The sequence below is a fragment of the Eptesicus fuscus genome, chromosome 2, assembly GCF_027574615.1.
Source record: "Eptesicus fuscus isolate TK198812 chromosome 2, DD_ASM_mEF_20220401, whole genome shotgun sequence".
Classification (NCBI taxonomy): Eukaryota; Metazoa; Chordata; class Mammalia; order Chiroptera; family Vespertilionidae; genus Eptesicus; species Eptesicus fuscus.
Genome location: NC_072474.1, coordinates 22552947 through 22575191, shown reverse-complemented (window position 1 = coordinate 22575191; position 22245 = coordinate 22552947). Strand labels below are relative to the sequence as shown.

At 37.9% G+C, this 22245-nt stretch overlaps 1 protein-coding gene across 1 annotated transcript in view; it reads left to right on the top strand.

Moving 5' to 3' along the window:
* The window catches only part of MALRD1 (MAM and LDL receptor class A domain containing 1), a 640413-nt gene that overhangs the window by 392989 nt on the left and 225179 nt on the right, over positions 1-22245 (top strand). Inside the window, exon 30 of the mRNA XM_054724807.1 lies at positions 4404-4587. Coding sequence (XP_054580782.1) covers positions 4404-4587 — 184 coding nt within the window. The remainder of the gene's footprint in view (positions 1-4403; positions 4588-22245) is intronic.

Here is a 22245-nt window from a genome sequence, read left to right as displayed (position 1 = left end):
AAAACTTGATCTGTTTTATATTTCTGTAGTAATTTTATAGTTATTTACTTTTATGATTCTCTCCTATTAGATTAATACCATCACATGGTAGACACCCTTTTTTCCCCTCACCTTTTTGTTCCTGGTGTGTAACATAGTATTTGGATCTGTATGAACATTAAATGTTTGCTAAATAAATGAATGACTGGATGCATTCATTTATTTAGCAAGTGTTTGCTAAATGAATGAATGACTGGATGCATACAATAAATAAGTATGCATTGCACACTTGGATGAATGCTTTTGATAATTATGAGGTTAAGATTTTATATGTTATATATCAAAGTGGAGCAATAGCAAGTATATTAGAATAATATTCTACAATAACACATAAGTAGGTTAATGCATAGTTGGTTTTTAAAAGAATTTACCCTTGTTTTCTTTTCCTAACACATAAAATGACAATGAATGTATTATTCAAATATCTATAATAATAAAAGCATAATATGCTAATCAGACCAGACATCTTTTCAGACGACCTTCCAGACAAAGCCAGGACTGTGAGGGAAGCCTGGGTCCTGAGTGCAGGAGGGAAGCCAGTGCCGGGGGAAGGAAGGCCTACTCTTACATGAATTTCATGCATCGGGCCTCTAGTCTTTTTATTAAAAAGCCAGTTGTAAGATTTAAGAAATGGTTCTCCTTGTATTGAATAAAGTGATTACACAATCTTCTTTGATGATTTTTGTTGAAAACCTTTTGAGACATGGTTGATGAGTGGCTCTATTAACTTCAGAAGCAGGTTGAAAGGAAAAATTAGCAAAGTGAATTAAATTTGTAACTTAAGACTGACTTTATGAATATCCTTGCTTGTTATATAGCTATGTGTCAGACAGAACCCTTCTACTCTAATCTTTAATTTAACTAATCATTCCTTTGATTCCAAATCACTGAGACATCACCAAGAGTCAAAGACTAACCTTGAAAATGGCTTCTCTTCTTTAGCCATCAGAAAGATCCAAAGCTCCATTAAGTAGGTGTGGATTTTTCATGCAGAAGTTATAAGAGTCTCTGGTTGTAAAGGTTTGTTGTTGTTTTGGAAAGTATGTTGAAAGATCTACCTTAGTTGCTTTGTGAAGTTAATTTTAGATGAAATGATATGGAGTTCTACTTTCTCTTTGTAACATAGTAGAGGAAGAGCCACTTGATTGATTATTACTCTATTATTAGGTAGGATATATATTCTGTAAATTATATGTTTCAGAGTTGTATGCTATAAATCTGTTGAAATATTTTCATTGATTTCCTGAATGCCATTACATTAAATATTCTTTATTCTACTGTTTGATTATAAATTTAAAAGCCAGTTTTTCTTGTGAATTCATCATAAGAACACAGTACTGGAGCCTGAGATATTAATTACTTGGGGCTAATCATAAACAAAATGTAATATATGTATGTATGTATGTATGTATTTATCTTTCTTGTATTTATTATTATGATTTATTAAACATCTAATTCCCAGAGATAGTCTAGGCTCAAAATTATCAAAGAAAATTGTAGATAATTAAAGACTTTTCCTTGAGGTCAACTGGTTTATATTTTGTTTTACTGTAGGCATTATTTTTTTTATCATTAAGGTTATGTTATATGTCATGTCATGTTATACATACTACATTGGGATTATTCAGCTATCATAATACTATTCTACTAGTATACCAACCTTAGATATTCAGAGGAGATATTTACATAAGTCTCTTAGAAATTAATTTTTTTTATAAATAAAGAACTTGGTATAGAAATAGTTATAGTTAGTGCTCATATAATAATAATATTGTAATAGAATTTAAGTAGTCAAAATAATAGAATAATAGGGTTTTTGAAATCTGACAGAATTTAGGAATTATCACTTTCCACCCATACTCAATTCACTCCACAGTTCCTTTATCATATCCATCAGGGATAAGTGATTTTCCCCACATAGTCCTCCTTTCGTCTCTTTTTCCCTTTCCTTCTCTAAGTTATTTCAGCTCTTTAAAGGATGGTGCAGTCTCAATAATTAAAAATATGAATAGAAGTTTGAAAGAATAGCCAGAGCTATAAAACCAGGATTTCTATAAACTGTTCAGATTCCATAAGATATAAAATATTTTGTATACATGACAGGAGAAGTGGATTGAATTGAGTAGAATATATTTTTAAAATATGTTTTTATTGATTCAGAAAGGAAGGCCAAGGGAGAGAGAGATAAAAGCATCAATGATGAGAAAGAATCATTGATTGGATGCCTCATGCATGCCCCACAACTGGGGATCAAGGCTGAAACCCAAGCATGTGCCTCGACCAGAAAACAAACCACGAACTCCTGGTTCATTGGTTGATGCTCAACCATTAAACCATGCTGGCCTGGTGGACATCTATATATATAAAAGGATAAGTGACCATTACATCCGAAACAACCGAATGGATAACTGAACAGGCTGTGTGGGGTGACCAGGTTGGCAAGGGAGTTAGTGAGGGACGACCAAACAACTGAGCAGCAGGCTGCATGGGGCAAAAAGGCCCATGGGGGGGGCAGTTGGTGGTGACCAGGCCAGCAGGTGGGGGGCAGTGAGGGGCGACCAAACGACTGAGCAGCAGGCTGAGTGGGGTGATCAGGCCGGCAGGGAGTTAGTGAGGGGTGATCAAATGACTGAGCAGCAGGCTGTGTGGGGCTATGAGGCCCGTGGGGGGCAGGGCAGTTGGGGGTGACCAGACTGGTGGGGGGGCAGTGAGGGGCAACCAGGCTGGCGGGGGGGGGGACACTAAGGGGCAACCAGGCTGGCAAGGGGGGTTGTTAGGCGTGACCAGACTGGTGGTGGGGGCAGTTGGGGGTGACTATGTCAGCATGGGGGGCAGTTGGGGGTGACCAGGCCAGCAGGGGAAGCAGTTAGGGGCAATCAGGCAGGCAGACAGGTGAGCAGTTAGGAGCCAGTGGTCCCAGATTGTGAGAGGGATGTCCTGGGGATCGGGCCTAAACCAGCAGTCAGACATCCCCCAAGGGGTCCCAGATTGGGGAGGGTGCAGGCTGGGCTGAGGGAATGCCCTCCCCACCCATGCACGAATTTTGTGCACCGGGCCTCTAGTCTATAATAATAAAAGTATAACATGCTAATTAGACCAGACGTTCTTCCAGACAACCTTCTGGATGAAGCCAGGGCTATGAGGGAAGCCTGGGTCCCGGGTGCCAGAGGGAAGCCGGTGCTGGCAGCCAGGGGAAGGAAGGCCTACTCTTGCATGAATTTCGTGCATCGGGCCTCTAGTTTTTTAATAATGGCATCTCTGAAAATACCAAAACAAAGTTATTGTGACTTCTGCTATATTGCTTTTAGGAAACACTGCAGTAGATTAATATGTCTGTTTTGATGATGTACCATATTTTTCCATATATAAGACACCCCATGTATAAGATGCCCCCCACTTTTCCAACCCCAAATTAAGAAATAAATATTTTAAACATTTTGCTGGTGTCCTCTTAAGGCCTTCTTCTTTTTTGGCATCTTAAGAAATTGTTCTTCTTGTTTTCTCCACTGTCTGATCAGTGGGGGGAGGTCCAAATTGTCTCTCTGCAGCTCTGTTTCCATGCTTTTTTACATAGCTGATTACATTCAGTTTGAATTTTGCAGAGTAAGACAATCGCTTACCACTATTTATCTTTTTATTTTTTGACATCTTTTTGGGCTCAGAATGCTCTGATCACTGTTGCATCTCTGCACTCTCCACCTCCACCTCCAATTATAGCAAGCATGTCAAACTCAAAGGCTAACACAGGCCAAATAAATGAGGCATGCTGCCTGTGGGCCGCGAGTTTGACATGCTTGAATTACAGCATCAGCTGACATCAGTAACAATAAGGCTCATGATTGGGGAAGCCTGTTTGACAAGGTGTGGGAAGCCACGCACCCATGTGGCTCCCTCTTCGGCTGACTTCCATGTATAAGAATGCCCCTCGATTTTCAGTCTAACAAGTTTAGAAAAACATAACATCTTCTACATGGAAAAATACAGTAATATATATCACTAGAGGCCTGAGACACAAATTCATGCACAGGTGGGGTCCCTTGGCCTGGCTGACGATCAGGGCTGGCGGAGGGGGGGTGGGGGGGGGGGCTGTGGGAGGTTGGCCGGCCATAGGAAGTGGCAGTGGGAGCACAATGACCACCAGGGAGCAGCTCCTACATTGAGCGTGTGCCCCTGGTGGTCAGTGCACGTCATAGTAACCAGTCGACCAGTCATTCAGTCACTTAGGTTTTTATATATATAGATAGATAATCAGAGTTTCAATGTTTTTAAATCGAGTTTTCACTGATGAAATGATTGGAGGGTATTTTTTATTCTTTTTCTCTTGTGTTTAATTATTTCTCTAATGTAAACTATTTTACTTTCAGACAGAGAAAGGACTATCTCAAGTATGGCAAGAAAGTAAGCAGACTTCTGGTGATCAGTGGCAAAAGGCTGTCATCCTGCTAGGAAAATTAAGAAATTTTGAAGTTATATTCCAAGGTATCAGAACAAGGGATCTAGGAGGAGGAGCTGCAATTGATGACATTGAATTTAAAAACTGCACAACTGGTAAGTTTCTGGAAAGCATTTCCATTTGGAAGCACACTTGTCTTTGTTTCATATTTATAAAGTGTTCTTCTGCTATATGTTCTGTACATAAATAAAAATAAATTTATAATTCCATTTCATAATTATTGAACCTACACTTACATGTTAAGAGGTTGTATTTTCTACACTTGTTAATTGCTCAAATAATGTCTTTCTTCCTTCCATACATCCCCTTTCTAACATGCAGAAGTGTTCTCCTTTGAATTACTTATTTCCAACATAATTTAAAGTGTAGGCCTAATACTTATATAGATTTATCTACTTTATATAATTTAAGATGAATCTTCTTGATTAGAAAGCTAGTAGTTGGTGAACATATGAGAAATAAGTTCAACTAGGTACAATTCAAGCGGGACTTGAGTTGAAGTCTATGCTTAGGGGATTTAAGAAGCCACTCTAGCAAGTGAACAGCAGCTTGTAAAACTCTGCTATTTGTCATGCTTCTAAATGTGAAGTCTAACTATACTTAGATTTTTCTTACAAAAATACCTAGAAAATGTAAAAAATAATTATAAATACACTTGCACATTTTCACAATTGGCATAGTTCTTTCTGAGGAATTATTCCATCTGCTTTCCAAAGTAGTGGTGTGTGATATATACTGCTAATAAGAGAGATGCCTTCTGTGATTTTCTACACGGAGTAACTTAGAGGTAAGACCTGGGACTGAGAGCTAAACTTGAATGCTATTTAATTATATTGTTGCTTGCATATTAAAATATGACTTCACTGAGGCAGTTAAAAAATATGACTTTAGTTTTTGGTGATGTTGAACCATCTGCTCTTTTTATGACCAGGGCTGCTTCAAAGGATTCTGCTTAGAAGTCAGTTCTGTAGTTTGATTTCCCCCATTATGTTTCTTGGAACATGTTACAGAAAGTCAGAATCCATGCCCAGATGATCTGGAGCACAGAGCTCCCCGTATCTGTGTCAAACAGGAGACAGGGTCGTCTGACTTAGAGGAGTTTGGGAGAGGATGCCAGATGGCAGAAAGAAACTATAATCAAGCAAAGGTATCTTAGAGGTCACAATGTGCTGCTTCAGCTCCCTCCTAGTAACTTTCCTAGAAATATGGTAAATTTCTATTACAGTTGTCACTCAATCTATATATGCTTCTAGCAACTTAAACATTTTTTTCAAAGCGTTTCTGAAAATTTTAGAAAAAAAGAAGAAGCTTTATTAAACAAGAGAGATTTCTTTCTTCTCAAGGGAAGCAGAATGATTCTTAGGTGGTTTGATTCAGGACAGAAGAAAACGGAAAATTATTCCAACTTTGTCAGGTTTCATTTAGAAGTTTACACTGTCTCCTCCCCTATTTATCTTGAAGTCCTGTGAAAATTTACATGATTATAGTTAATTTTGTTCAGTTCAATCCAATGCTTAGTTTACTGAGTAATTCTTTAATATATTATATTTAGTGACAAACTACTTAGTTCTTTCTATGTCATAAATGATAAAGACAAATTGTGGTCACTTGTAGGTGAATATAGTCAATTGTATATTAAATATATTTTAGGAAAAATTAATTGTCTTTAATAGACCAGTTTGATACAAATAATGAGGCTTTTCAAATTATATATGAATCAAAATAGAAAGCAAAAAAAAGAATTATGTAAAAGTTTAAAAAACTAAACATGGAACTTAAAAACGATTCATTAGTTTGTTTTTAATAATTAATCATCACACATATGATCATTTATTTTTAAATTTTAATTTAATATTATTTTTTCATCACGTTTATCCCCTCTATGTCCACTCCATATACCAATAAACTGTCAATGCTATGAAGTATGGCTAATGAGAAAAAGTTTAGAATATGTTACCCTAAGCTGTGTTTTACTATTGCAATTTAAAAGAAGAGAATGATAGTTGACAAAACACCCCAAAATCAGAGAAGCACTATAGAATGGTGATTAAGAACAAGGAGTCTTGAGTCAAACTCTCTGGGTGTGGAATCTGTCTCTTCTACTGTCTACCTTGTGTGTGTATGTGTGTGTGTGTGTGTGTGTGTGTGTGTGTGTGTGTGTGTGTTTTCACTTTGCCTTAGTTTTGTTATCAATAAAATGGGGATAGTAGTAATGATACTTCCATCATAGATTGCTGTGAATATGAAATCTGATAATATAAATGAAGCACTTAGAATAGTCTTGGCATTTAGTAAAATTTATATACTTTTCTAGAGGCCCGGTGCACAAATTCATGCATGGGTGGGATCCGGCTGACCTGCCCCGATCAGGGCCACAGGCAGTTGGTCAGCCAGCCCCACCCCCTGATCAAACTCCCAGCCGAACTCCTGGTAGAGGGGACAATTTTGCATATTAGCCTTTTATTATATAGTATTGCTGTAATAATCATCATTATTATTTACTATGCCATGTTTTCAAATAGTGCTCTATGCCCTGTATTAGCAAATCAACTTAAATCACATGCAAATAATTTGTCATGAAAATCTCTCACCAATAAATTGTTGCTGTTTCCCATTTGAAATGAAAGTTAAAATGACAATGTTCATTTCTCTGTCACTTCCTGCCAATCACAAAAAGACTGCATATTATATGATAACATTTATGTGGAATGTACAGAATAGCAGATGTGTAGAGATAGAAAGTAGATTAGTGGTTACTTAGGACTGAAAAAGTGTGGATTTGGGGAATGACTGTTATTGAGTATGGGTTTCTTTATGGGATGAAAAAATGTTCTATTTTTTTATGGTGATTGATACACAACTTCCTAAATATACTAAAACCATTATATTTTAAATTTCATATGGATTAACTTAGTGGAATGTGAATTGTACATTATAAATCAACAAATCTATTAAAAATAAAAATAAAAAAAGAAATGAGGGAGAATTCTGGAGAGATGGTAGTGATGGTGTCAGAATAGCTTTTGGATTTTTCAAAGTCCTCATATCAAAACAGTCAGAGTAACTAGTAAGCAAAGTCAATAAGCACTGAAACCTACAAAACCTACAAGCTAATGGAGACAAACTGGCAACAGCCTCAAGACCTGTGTGCTATTTCTGTCTACAAAAGAGAAGGCAGGAGAATCACAATAGAGCCAACAGGAGATATTTACTAGAAAATCAGTCAGACAGTTTGAAAATGGCAGCTAAAATTGGGAGGGATTTTACCCACTTTGAGAATGAGTGGGCTCAAGTGGTCTATGGGAGTTGGTGCGACTAGAGCAGTCCAGCTACCGCGGACTCTCAAAATGGATCCACCAAGATTCCTTTCCAGTACATCAGCCCGTGTTCAAAACCAATACAAAAAAAAAAAAAATGAAAAACCAAATCAAGCACCACTGGGAGTGGGTTAAAATTTGAGTGGACCAGGGACAGATGAAAGAAAGAGAAGATGACATCAAATTGGTGGAGGAGAAATGAGCCAGGAAATCTCAAATACAAGTCATCATATTTGCATAAATTTATTTAAGTTCTATAGACTTTGATACTAATCACCTAACATTTCTCATATCATTTTAGAGCCTCAGTTTCCTTGTTTGCAAAATGACAGGATCATAATAGACCATCTCTGAGATTTTCATAGAATTGACAACTCTAGAATCCAGCATATTTTTTTTTACTGAAAATATATCATTTGACACAATGAGAATTTAATTTATTATTATTTTTTAGTTTTTAAATAAATTTATTGGGGTGACATCCTATATAATAAAACCTTAATATGCAAATCAACCAAATGCAGGACCAGCCAGCGGAATGATGCACACTGACCACCAGGGGGCAGACTGGCGGTGGTGATTGGGGGGCAGGGCCGGCCAAGGGGCAGCACCAAGTCGCCAGCTAAGGTGGGTGCCAGTGGGGGCCCCGCAATTGCCTCAACCACCAGTCGCCCCACAATGACCCTGATCATTGGCCAGGCCTAGGGACCCTACCTTGTATATTGGGAAGAGTCTCTTAGATTTAAAAATTAAAACTTGGCAAGGCTACTCTAACACTGAAGAAACAAGATGATGCAACAATGACTTGCACAGACTCTGGCTTGCACATTTTGTGGTCAGCCCTGATTCTGACACTTATAACTGTGTGACAAAGCCTACTACTTAACTTCTCTCTGCTTCAGTTTTTCCACCCATAAGATGGGGAAAATGGTACTACTGCCTCAGAAGGCTCATGTTATGTACTACTTTTTATAATCAGGGCAAAAAAATGTAGCTGCCCATACAACAACAAGATGCCTTTTACCTGTATAAAAAGTATGGTTACTGGTGCATGCAACGTCCCAGATTGTGAGAGGGATGTCTGACTGCTGATTTAGGCCCGACATCTCCTCAGAGGTCTCAGATTGCGAGATGGCGCAGGCCGGGCTGAGGAACCCCCCTCACCCCCTGTGCATGAATTTCATGCACCGAGCCTCTAGTTGGTTAATAAAGTTATATAGGTTTCAAGTGTACAATTCTATGATACATTATATGTATATTCATGGTGTGTTTACCACCAAAGTCAAATCTTATTGTCACTCTTAATTTGGCCCCCATTAGCCTTTACAATCCTCCCTTCCCTCTGATAACCATTATATTGTTGTCTGTGTCTATGAATTTTTGCTTGTTTATTTTTCTTGTTTGCTCATTTGTTGCTTTCAATTTTAAATCCCACATATGTGTGAAAGTGTATACATGCTTCTTATCTTTTTCTGTCTGACTTATTCCGTGAGAGCAAAGTTTAAAATTGATTAAGAATAAAAGTGGAGCCGAAACCGGTTTGGCTCAGTGGATAGAGCGTCATCCTGCGGACTGAAGGGTCCCAGGTTCGATTCCGGTCAAGGGCATGTACCTTGGTTGCGGGCACATCCCCAGTAGGGGGTGTGCAAGAGGCAGCTGATGGATGTTTCTCTCTCATCGATGTTTCTAACTCTCTATCCCTCTCTCTTCCTCTCTGTAAAAAATCAATAAAAAAATTAAAAAAAAAAAAAGAATAAAAGTGGAGAAGAAGAAAAAGGATATATATATATATATATATATACATACATACATATATATATATATATATATATATATATATACATACATATATATATATATATATATATATATGATATATATTTGGTAGTTATCTACTTTACCTGCAAATAAAAAAGCTGTTTGAGCTTCATATTTATTTTTTACTTTCCATTAAAAAACTTACAACTGAATTTAAAATATAATGTTTAGTACATGGCTAAAATAAGATAGACATATTCTTTTTATTTCTTTGCATTCTGGTACTATCTTCAATTTACTATCAAATTTATTATACTTTTTTCAAAAAGAAAAATGAGACCAAAGAATAGACATATTCTTTTGTCTGCCCACAGAAACATTAAAAAGCATATCTCCTTTTTGGATAAGTTAACAAGGGAGCAAGTAACTTAGTTATAAAAAAAAATAAGTGAAAGATTATGAAATTGGTAAATCTTTTTTTAAAATTCAAATTTATTTTAAAATATCTTGCACAAAAAACATAAATGTAACTACCATTCTATAGAGCAGAGAAATAGGAGGATAATTTATATGAAAATAAAAGAAATATTTCATCATTGTAATTATAAATGTGATAATTCTAAATTCAAATGCTTAATCAATTTTCAATCAGAGCATTATTTATTAAATATAGTAATTTACCTAATTCTTATTGCGTTTACTATTAATACTAAATAGCATTTTTGTCGGTTCTGCCACAAGACCACTGTGCAAGTCCTAGCTTACCCATTTGCCGTCTGCTCTGTGGTTTTTGGGCATAACCTTCCTTTGTCTCATTTTCTCAGCTAGGAATTGAACTGACAGTGCTTCCATCTCATAGAGTTCTTACAAGGATTAAATAATTTACTTTACATAAAGTGCTTTGAAGAATGCATGAGATATAGCAAGCACTGAAAATCTGTTAGCTAAAACTAAAAATGAGCAACAAAAGCAAAGAGTTGACATTGTTTTAGCACAACACTTTTTATATCAGTGTTGAAGATCAGGTTCTGTCCTATTGAGAGGTTCAGCAAACAATTAATGATTGCATAGGCGGAGGGAAGCTCTGTGCAGTGCACTAGGCCCAACTCCTCAGAGCAGTAGCGAAATGCATGTCGTGCAAAGTGTTTGCTTTATTTATTTTCTATTTCACCTTTTAAGACCCTTTCTTGACTCCTGGCATTTCCTCTTCTTCCCCATGTGCTCCCCCACCACCCCAACCATCTTATATTTCCAGGACTGGTCTGGGAACTGTCTCCAAGACACTGGTAAACCTGGTGACTCATGTGGGAGCCAATAATGATATAAGATGTTGCCTTTTCCACTGAAAAAACCTAGAAGATCCAATTGAATGATGACCAGTTTTCAGTTCAGTGAAAAAGAAATAATTTAGGGAATAGAAAATGCTTCCAGAAGTCAATAAAATCTTCTAAGTAAACAATAGCTACTCTGTCTCTCTCTAAATTCATACAGAACAAAACACATCATGCTCCCCAAATAATCATAAATGTGAAAGGAAGGAAGTAACTTGGGAATAAAATAAGAGAAGCCAGTGCCATAATTTTAGATGTCTAGTACATTGTCTTCACACATAGCCTGAAAAGACATCTTTTTTATTATAACTACTTTCACACCTTTCATCTTTTCCCCTTATAACTGTATGTATGACTCCTAAGTGTCCTTTAAACAGTAATTCATCTGGAGTGAAAAATAGTGGCTTGATGATAATGATTTCAGGGCAGCCTCACTCTGGATTTGAATTGAACTTCGGAGATCACAAAACAGTGATTGCTGTATATAAAGCTCACGAATGCATAAATCTATAAACAGAACCATGTAGAGTTTGATTTCAAAACTTACCTTCTTCACTTAGTTTGATGAAAAGCTATAGTTCTGCTCAACATATGTGTTCCAAATGTTGCATTTAGATCTTCCACAATTTTCTTTAAGAAATAGTTGTCAGAAAAGGGGGTGGGGGAGGGAGAAATGGTAGGTAGCATTGTATAATGTAAGGATTCACATATGATGGAAAATAGGAATATGGATGGATAGATAGATGGATAAAGGGACAGATATATGGGAAAATGAATTAGTAGAAAGCATTTATTCAAATCTTGTATGTGTAAAAATTCAGAACAGAGCAAGTTTCTGCCTTCATTGGGTTACGTTCTGGTGGCGGATCCAGACAATAATGTAATAGGCAATATTGTCTCACATAGTGATAGGCATTATGAACAAACTAGGGTGAAAGTGATGGAGAATGACTAACCTGATTGGAGTGGTCAGAAACTGCCCTTTTGAAGATTACAGTTAAGCAAAGGCTTCGATGAAATAAAAGGCAACCATGCAAACACCTTGGGGAAGAGCACCCGCCACCTCAGAACTAGTGAGGCAGGTTGACTGGGAGGGGAGAGACTTGACGAGCCAGAAGGAAACAAGGGGAGGGAGAAAATGAGGCCACATCGTGCAGAGCTTAGTCATCAGAAATGGGTTAATTTCAAAATAGATAAGGAACTCATACAAATTAACAAAATGAAGACAAGCAATCCAATTAAAAATGGGCAAAGGACCTAAATTGACACTTCTCCAAAGTGGACATAAAGGAAAAGAGACATATAAAAAAATGCTCAAAGTCACTGATCATCACAGAGGTGCAAATTAAAACGATAATGAGGTATCATCTCACACCTGTCAGAATGGCTGCCATCAATAAATCAACAAATGACAAGTGCTGGCAAGGATGTGGAGAAAAGGGAACCCTAGTACACTGCTGGTGGGAATGCAGACTGGTACAGTCACTATGGAAAATAGTATGGAGTTTCCTCAAAAAATTAAATATGGAACTGCCATTTGACCCAGTGATTGCACTTCCAGGATTATATCCTAAGAATCCTAAAACACCAATCAGAAAAAATACATGCACCCCTATGTTCATAGCAGTGGGATTTTTAATAGGTAAGATCTAGAAACAGCCCAAGTGCCTATCAGTAGATGAGTGAATAAAAAAGCTGTGGTACAGCCTGTCCAATGTGGCTCAGTGGGTGAGCATTGGCCCATGAGCTAGAAGGTCATGGTGATTTGATTCCCAGTCAGGATACATGCCTGGGTTTCAGGCTTGATCCCCAGTAGAGGGCATGCAGGTGGCAACCAATCGATGTTTCTCTCTCATTGATGTTTCTATCTCTCTATCCCTCTCCCTTCCTCTGTCTAAAATCAATAAAAATATGTTTTAAAAAGCTGTAGTACATTTACACCATGGAATACTATGCAGCTGTAAAAAAGAAGGATCTCTCACCCTTTGAAACAGCATGGAGGGACCTGGAGAACATTATGCTAATCAAAATAAGCCAGTCAGAGAAAGACAAGTATCACATGTTCTCACTCATATGTGGAATCTAATGAACAAAATAAACTGATGCACAAAATAAATCCAGAGATATAGAAGCATGGAACAGACTGTTGAATCTCAGAGGGAAGGTGGGGGTGGATGGGTGGGTGGGGAGAGATTAACTGGGGAATTTATGTGTGTATATGCATAGTCCATGGATACAGACAATAGTGTGGTAAAGGCCTGGGAGGGGTGGGTGAAGAGTGGAGGGGGGGTCAAAGGGAAAAATGGGGGGGGGGCATCTGTAATACTTTCAACAATAAAGATAAATAAATAAAAAGAATCACTGAATGATAGGGTTGTTGAAGATTAAATGCCAACTGGCATATGCATAGAAAGCACTCAATAAACATAATTATAAAAAAAAAAAAATGAAATGACTGCTTTGTGTGAGGCATCTTCTCACAGCACCTGGGTTAAGTAAGCAGACCCTGGAGTCATTCTTCCTAGGTTTAAAGCCTGACTCTGCCACTTATTTTGTGTGACCTTGAATAGACACCTATCAACTGGGTGCCTATTTTATTAAAACAATAACAAAAAGAAACGACCTTATATGGTAGCTGTGAGAACTTGGCAAGTTAATATATGCCAGAGCTTTGAACAGTAACTCTTCATGGTACTTACTCAATAAATGTTAGATATTATTATCATTATCATTATGATTATCATTATCACAGCACAATTTAATTAATCCTTAGTACAACTCTGAAAAATTGAGATATGAAGAGGTTACACTGAATAATAACAGACAGGTTGATTTCCTTACTGATGTTAATTGGCACTGAAACTTTTAGCCATATACTATTTAATAAAGAGCTAATATGCAAATGGTCATCATGCCCTCACACCGTCATGCCGTAACAGCTCAGACACTCAACACTAGGGAGAGAGGAATGGGGACCAGCCAGGCTGCAGCCCAGGATAGGGACAAGCTGCCTGCTCCATGGTCCCAGGCGTCAGCAGCTGGGGCTGTGGCCCAGGAGAGGGACAAGCTGCCCGCCCTGTGGTCCCGGGCACCTGCGGCTGCAGCCCAGGTGAAGCTGCCTGCCCATGGTCCCCTGTGGCTGCGGCCAACCCGGGCGAAGCCAGCCCAGGTCCTGGGTGCCTGTGGCTGGCCAGAGGGAGGGAATCCTGAGTCCCCGGTGGGGGGCGAGGTAGAGGCGGTTAGGGGCGATCAGGCCAGCAGGGGAGTAGTTAGGGGTGATCAGGCCAGCAGGGGAGCAGTTAGGGGCAATCAGGCAGGCAGGCAGGCAGAGGTGGTTAGGGGCGATCAGGCAGGCAGGTAGAGGGGTTAGGGACGATCAGGCAGGCAGGCAGGTAGAGGGGTTAGGGACGATCAGGCAGGCAGGCAGGCGAGCAGTTAGGAGCCAGTGGTCCCGGATTGTGAGAGGCAGTCAGACATCCCCTGAGGGGTCCCGTATTGGAAAGGGTGCAGGCCAGGCTGAGCCCCCCCGCCCTCGACACCCCATGCACAAGTTTTGTGCACCGGGCCTCTAGTTTAGTCATAATAGCATAGAACACACTATCATGAATAGCATTGGGGTAAAAGCAGTCACACAGTACCTGCCATATTTATTTTGTCAATAATTCAAATGCTCTTGAAAGGAAACAGACATATTACTAACAGTGAAGTGTTTTAGGAACACTAATTGAAATATTTTAAAACATTGTAAATATTGTTTTAAAAAATTAATGTTCAAACAATCCTCATTTTTACAGACTTATTTTATTTTGGATTCAGAAAATTTTTCAGTAAGAGAAGGGGAAAAAAGAAACTAAGCCTTATATACAAATATTGTAGAACTTGAGCCCAATCCAGGTCACAGTAGTTTCACTATCAGATTATAAATGACTATTTTTATTTTAGGTTTTCTTCTGCAATGCACCTTACATACCTAAAGCTAAAGTCTTCTGCCAAGAATTGTCAAAATTTGTTAAAGTAATCTTTATTTAGAGCCAACTCATATGTTTAAATTAAATGTGATACTACAAAATAAACTTTATTTATTGGCTGGGTGAATACCAAATGGTTTCTCAAGTGAAAAAATAGACTTATTTGACATAACTACCTTACATTTCTGCAAATGTCTTTTATTGCTTAACAAAAGATGTTGTTGTGTTTAAGAATACCCCAATTCTGGGTGATAGATTTATTGATTTATTTGTGGTGGCATTGGATAATAAGATCATATAAGATCTCTCTCTCTCTCTCTCTCTCTCTCTCTCTTCTCTCTCTCTCTCTCTCTCCCTCCCTCCTCTCTTCCTCCCTCCTTCCCTTCCTCCCTCCTTACCACTCTCTCTAAAAATCAATGCAAAAAAACTATCCTTGGGTGAGGGTTAAAACAATAATAATGATAGTAAAAATAAAATAAATGTTTTTGAAATTTGGAAGTTATTTTATTGTCATATAATCCAGTTGATCCTAACACACCATGTATTATAGACTCATACTGCAAATATATAGAGAGAGCTGTATTTGACATTGAGTTATCCAGCATTATAGCACAGGAAGCTAATACATTTGTTGTCTTTAAGGACATTTTATGAGGATTGTGGTTGCTTAATTAATGACCCCCAAAAATCACAACAAAGATATCAATCCTTTGCAGGTGTTTTTCAAACTAATGCAGTAAGAGAGAAGTATGCTTACCTTTCAGATTCTAATATGCTAAATAAATTCAGAAAAAGCTTCTAGCATCCCTGGCTCCAGCCTTGTGGGGAAAGAAGTCAGGGAAATAAAGTTGGCACCAAACAAAATTAAGAACCAAAAGATGGAGAGAATTCTTGTGGCATCAACCTCTGCTCCCAGCAATTGCCAGCTATTGCCCTCACTTTGCTTTATCGATTGAATTGATTTGAGACAGGCCTCAGGCAAGAAGCCTCATTGTAGTTGTCAACCAATAACATTCTACATTAAGACTTAGAGCCAAGTTATTTGCTTACTTTTAATCAGGGACTAGATTCTTAATCCTTGTCCCATGCTCATATTTTAAACAATAGGACTATATAATTGAATTTCTTATTACATCTTTAACCAGCTATTTTAAATTAAAAAGTCAAAGCTATGAATCTATGTAATTACTTTAACACTGCATTTAAGCTAACCATTTATAACACACCTAGAAAATATCAGATATGACTTTATCTTTCAATAAAATTGATAAAATTTGCATTTCTGTCAAAATGCTCTACATTTAAAATTTTAATTATATCATAATACACTGCATATTATAATTAATATGATTATATGTAAGTATAATCAAATTAATATTATACAATGATTTAATTCTATTCATAATATTAAATAAAAATAATCACTTCATAATACATTTTAGAAAGCCTTAAATAGCCTTGAAATATCCCTGATAAAGGCTACTGTAATTCTGAATGTTAACATTATCTTCAGTTTATGTGATTTCTAATTATAGCTTGTCTCAATTACACTGAACATTTTCACACTTAATATCTGGGTCAGTAGAATCATTGCGTTGAGAATTTGTGACAATATGGCATTTCAATTTTTACTGAACTATATTTACTATTCAACGTTAATATTAATATTTATCAATAAGAAATGGAAACTTTACATTTCTGGCACATCTTTTTTTATTATACGGTTGAAAGATATGCTTATCAGTCCTGAAACAAATATTAAGACATATAAGCTACAGGTGTACTTAAAATTAGTAGATGTGGAACTCGAGAAATTTATATCCTGTTGGATCAAACATAAAGAAATATGTTTCAATAAAATATACATGCACAAATACTAAGCAGGGCCAGAAACCAATTTTCCTGTCCATTGAATGTAATGGAACATGCACACACACTCATACACAAAGAGGTATACAGTATATGAGTTTCTGAAAAGCAGTTCTTTGAATAATCCACAAGAAAAGGGCTGATGGGAAAATAGGGTTTGGGCAAGCCACAACGAGCAGAGGTCACTAAATTATAGAGTACTGATTATATAATAGCAACCATAATGTAAATACTGACACAGTTTAAAACATTATATGATTCTAAAACATAAAGAAACTTTTCAGTGAAATAGTACTTTACCTAGAAAGGGAAGGGTTAGGGTGGAAGGCAAGGAATCTTAATGGAAGGGAGATATATAAAAAAAAAAAATTAAGAGCTGTTGAATTATGGAGACCAAGGAAAAGTGACCGAAGTTTGGAAAAACCATAGGACAAACAGTGCTTCTGTAAGGCAGCCTGTGGAGAAGCCGCCACGACCCCTGGTGAGACATCCTCAGCAGCCCTGTGTCTGCCCTGGCGGGCTGGGCCCAGCGGTTTTCCTGTTTTCCTCTGCTGTGCCTTGGTTATTGTAGTGGGAACAACCATGTAGGAATCAACACAACTTCTGTGTTGTATTGACCTAATTCCTTCATCAATCAGTTACATACAAACTTCATGTTTTATGAAAACATGCATTGGATACATGATAAGACAATGGAAGGAAACTAATACATATTGAGCACATAGTGGGTGCCAAGATCAAACTAGACCTGGCACATACATTATTCATTTTAAGGAGGGAATGGTGTTTAATACAGAATAGGCTCTTAAAGGATCTGAGCAAAATAGGAGCACACAAATTGTGTGGAAATTTACCTCAGAGGAGTTGGGAAATACAGTTTTAAATGGTTGATTAAAAGGTCATGAAGGAGCTCAGAAAAAAACAAACACACACACACACACACACACAAAACAGCAACAACAAGCAAACAAAACACTCATTATAGTTTGAATTTATGTCAAGTAGTTTACTTTTTGGTTTTTTAATTTTTATACATTCTCATGATAATTTATAGGAAATCTCTAGGTTAATTAGGTCTAGTTTAATTGACAATAGCATCAAACATAAAGGGAGTTTAATTATGGAGATGAGGTGTTGGGTCCAAGTTCCTCTGCCAGGGACTTGACCTCTTTGGATGCTGGAAATTGAAAAAAGACCCAACAGCTGTAGGAAGGTGGGCTATGCTTTATGGCAAACACAGCAGCCCCAAAGCAGCCCACCAGCTGATCAGTAACACATTTTATACTAACTCAGACACGCTAGAGGCTTCTTGCCAAATCGTGACATCAGTTTTACCTAAGATAAAGGTGCACCTGCGTAGTGCGTACAGTAAAACTGCTGTGTCATTGCCTTTGCACATGTGTATGGCACATGGGCCTTTAACATCCGGCATATTCTGCAGGGTCCTCAGATGAGGAATCTCAGGAAACCCAGGATCAGAAAAACAGCCCAGCTTCAGGAAGGCTCTGAAACCAGGAATTGAAAAAGAGGGAACTTGAGCTGTGATCTTTCTGTGCCTCTTCTCTTGTTTAATTGCTCCTCCCTCATCTATTTCTGTCCCCTCTCTCCTGCAACCAGCTTCCTCTGCTTCAGCACACACGGCAGAAACAGGACTGCACCACAGGATTCAAGAGTCTTTAAGCTCTGCTGGCGTGGCTCAGTGACTGAGCGTAGACCTATGAACCAGGAGGTCACGGTTCGATTCCGGGTCAGGGCACATGCCCAGGTTGTGGGCTCCATCCCCAGTAGGAGGTATGCAGGAGGCAGCCAATCAATGATTCTCTCTCATCATTGATGTTTCTATCTCTCTCTCCCTCTCCCTTCCTCTCTGAAATCAATAAAAATTTGTTTGTTTGTTTTTTTAAAAAGAGTCTTTAACACATTGTTGCAGAAACTGATTGATTACATTTCTACATTTTCTGGTAGGGGACTCTGATTGACCTATCTTAGGTCAAATGGCCACTCTCAAATAAGTCAATTGTAATCCGATGGCAGGGACATGCTGTACAATCACACCTGCTGGGCCTCCACCTTGGTGGCAGTATGGATGAGGGGAGTAGTTGGATGAAAGGGAGTGGGATAAAAGAGTTCACTATTGGCTCATTGAAGATATATTCTTCGAATAGTTAGTATTCATTTAACAAATACTCATACAGCACCCCCACATACAAGTATATTGAAGGGTACTGCCCAGTGACCTGATTGTTCCAGTAGATGGCTTCTCTAATGGTGTAGGCAACGAGTAATGAATTGATCTAGCATACGCAGTAAGAATAGAGATGGGGAAATGGGTGTTTGGAATATTGGGGGAAGAGTTCAGAATGAGTGATTAAACTCCAGTCATTAGGTTTCCCTTCCTACTGGCAGGAAAAAAAAAAAAAAAAAAAAGGTACATAAAGAGGCAAAGAGCACATACTTTAGAACAGTGGTTCTCAACCTTTCTAATGCCGCGACCCTTTAATACAGCTCCTCATGTTGTGGTGACCCCCAACCATAAAATTATTTTCGTTGTTACTTCATAACTGTAATTTTGCTGCTGTTATGAATCGTAATGTAAATATCTGTGTTTTCCGATGGTCTTAGGCTCTACAGCAGCGGTTCTCAAACCCCTCCCCCCCCACTTCTCCCTCCCTTCACTCAATGGGAAAAATAACCTCAGGTGAGGATTACAAAACAAAACAAAATAATCTAAGGTAAAGGAAGGGAATGGGTATTTGTTTAGAGAACAAATAGCCTACTACAAGCTCTCACTAAACAATTTCTCAGCCTAAGAGTATACAAAATTATCACTTTAATATTTATTGTCAATTAAGAATGAGTATCAATATTTAAGTTTCCACTGGCAACGCTTCACTCAGTGTCCTTTACTCTTTCTCCACATGCTCTCCATCACGGCTGCTTATTGCTTATTTAACCGGTATGCTTGTTATTGGCCATTCACATTTCTTCTCTTCAGGCCTATTTATTTCCTGCCAAAAACTTCTGAGCAGCTGTTTGTTTTCTTATATTGATTTGGACATGATCTTTCTTTGCTAATCATATAAATGCCATTTTATAAGGTACGTTGTAAATATGACTTTCTTGCTTTTCATTTTCTTTTTATGTTTTATATTTTTATAACTGAATTTTTATATTGATTAGAGAGAGGAAGGGAGGAAGGGAGAGAGAGAAAGAGTGGTACATTGATTTGTTGTTCCACTTATTTATGCGTTCATTGGTTGACTCTTATATGTGCCCTGACTGGGATGGAACCCACAGCCTTGACCCACCAGGATGACACCACCAGGGCTCTTTTTATATTTTTATAGAACACGTTTTATGTAATTTATTTAATTTAATATAATCGAAGTTGTACTCTATAGGTTTATCTTTATCACTAGGCTTACGAAACACTCTGAGATGAAATGTTCTTCATAGTTTTTTCCATCTTTATATTTTAGCACTAATATTTAAATGTCCTTGAGCCATACATATTTATTCACCAGATTTTGTCTAACTAATAATGCTTTATACTTTTGGTTGATCCTTCTTCCCAAGTCCTCTACCAAAATAATTCACCACAAGTTTGCTTTGTGATTTTTTTTTTCTTTACATGTTGGCACATTTTACTATTGTAATTATTTTCTATTTTATTTTGTTGTCCATTGCACTGAGGGAACACCCTGGATTCATTTTAGTTGTTTATCTTTAATAGTTAAATAGGATTCTCTTAATTGTCCCACTCTGATGGAAACTAAATGTGAAATTCATTGATTACCCTGATTATCAAGGACTCATAGGGATTCATTTGGCAGGGGGATGCTTTCATTTTCTTTATTGCTTTAAATATAAACTTAGTCCAAGGTATTAAAAGGCTCTTTTTATTTGTACTAAAGCTAAATGTGTTGGTTGAGCTAATAAAAAAAGAAATTAAAATATTAAGAAATTAATAATTTTATTATTCACTACTTTTTTTACATGTTAATATGTTTCTAAACCATCTTTAATGTTAATCATTTTATGCCTAGGTATAATTTTATGAGTTTAGTGATTGATTGAAATTTATCTCAATAGTTATTAACTATTGTAAGCACATTGAAATGAAGCTGAGTGGAATACAGCCATCTTTGGGCTTTGGATGCAATTGCCCAATAAGCTGTGGCATGTCGGCCAGAAACCATGAGAACATGAGCCTTTGTAAGGCCCAAGGAGGCCTTCACTGCGAGGTACACCAACGATGGGTAGCCTCCGTGTTTAAATGACCTGAAAAAATTCAGTTCTCTCGTTGCCTGCGATCCAAGAATGCCCATTTCCAGAAATCAATCCACTCCCTGCCTGATTTTATACCCTTTTCTCTCATTGGTTCTGACACTAATGTTACCCACCACCCACTATGACAAAGGTATTTCTTTGAAGAGGCAAAAATTGCTTTTCTTCATTCTGCCCTCCTTCAGTCTCTCCTTCCCTCACTTTCTCTCTCTCTCTCTCTCTCTCGCTCGCTCTCGCTCTCGCTCTCATTTTTTTTTAATCTTGTTAAAAAAAATGTTCACTTTCTATTGTGAAATGAATCAGTGATTGCAGTTCTCAATCCTGGCTGCACATTAACATCTCTGGGGGAGATTAAAATAATATCTCTGCCCAAGCCCCATTCCAGACCATTTAAATCATTATCTCTGGGTGTGGAGTAAAGGCAACCACATTTTTTAAAGCTTCAAATAATTCTAATTTTCCCTTTATTATTTGAGCCCTTATTATACATATAAAATTGTATTTTGAATGTATATTGCTAGCATAATATTAAAGTGATCCCCTAGTTACTCTACACCTGTGGTCGGCAAACTGAGGCTCTCGAGCCACATGCGGCTCTTTGGCCCCTTGAGTGTGGCTCTTCCACAAAATACCATGGCCTGGGTGAGTCTATTTTGAAGAAGTGGCGTTAGAAGAAGTTTAAGTTTAAAAAATTTGGATCTCAAAAGAAATTTAAATCATTGTACTGTTGATATTTGGCTCTGTTGACTAATGAGTTTGCCAACCACTGCTCTACACAAATTGTCATAAAGATGTGAAAAGTTGAAAAATGAGTAATCCTGTATAATAAAAGGCTAATATGCAAATAGACCAAACAGTGGAATGACCAGTCGCTATGACACACACTGACCACCATGGGGCAGATGTTCAACGCAGGAGCTGCCCCCTGGTGGTTCCCACAGGGGAAGCACTACTCAGCCAGAAGCCTTGAGCCGGGCTCACGGCTGGCAAGCACAGCGGTTGTGGCGGGAGCCTCTTCCATCTCCGCTGCAGCGCTAAGGATGTCTGACTGCCAGCTTTGGCCCGCTCCCAGTGGGGAGCAGGCCTAAGCTGTCAATCAGACATCCCCCGAGGGCTCCTGGACTGCAAGAGGGCGCTGGACTGAGGAACCCTCCCCCCAAGTGCATGAATTTCATGCACTGGGCCTCTAGTTTTAATATAAATATCCATTATTTTTATAAAAT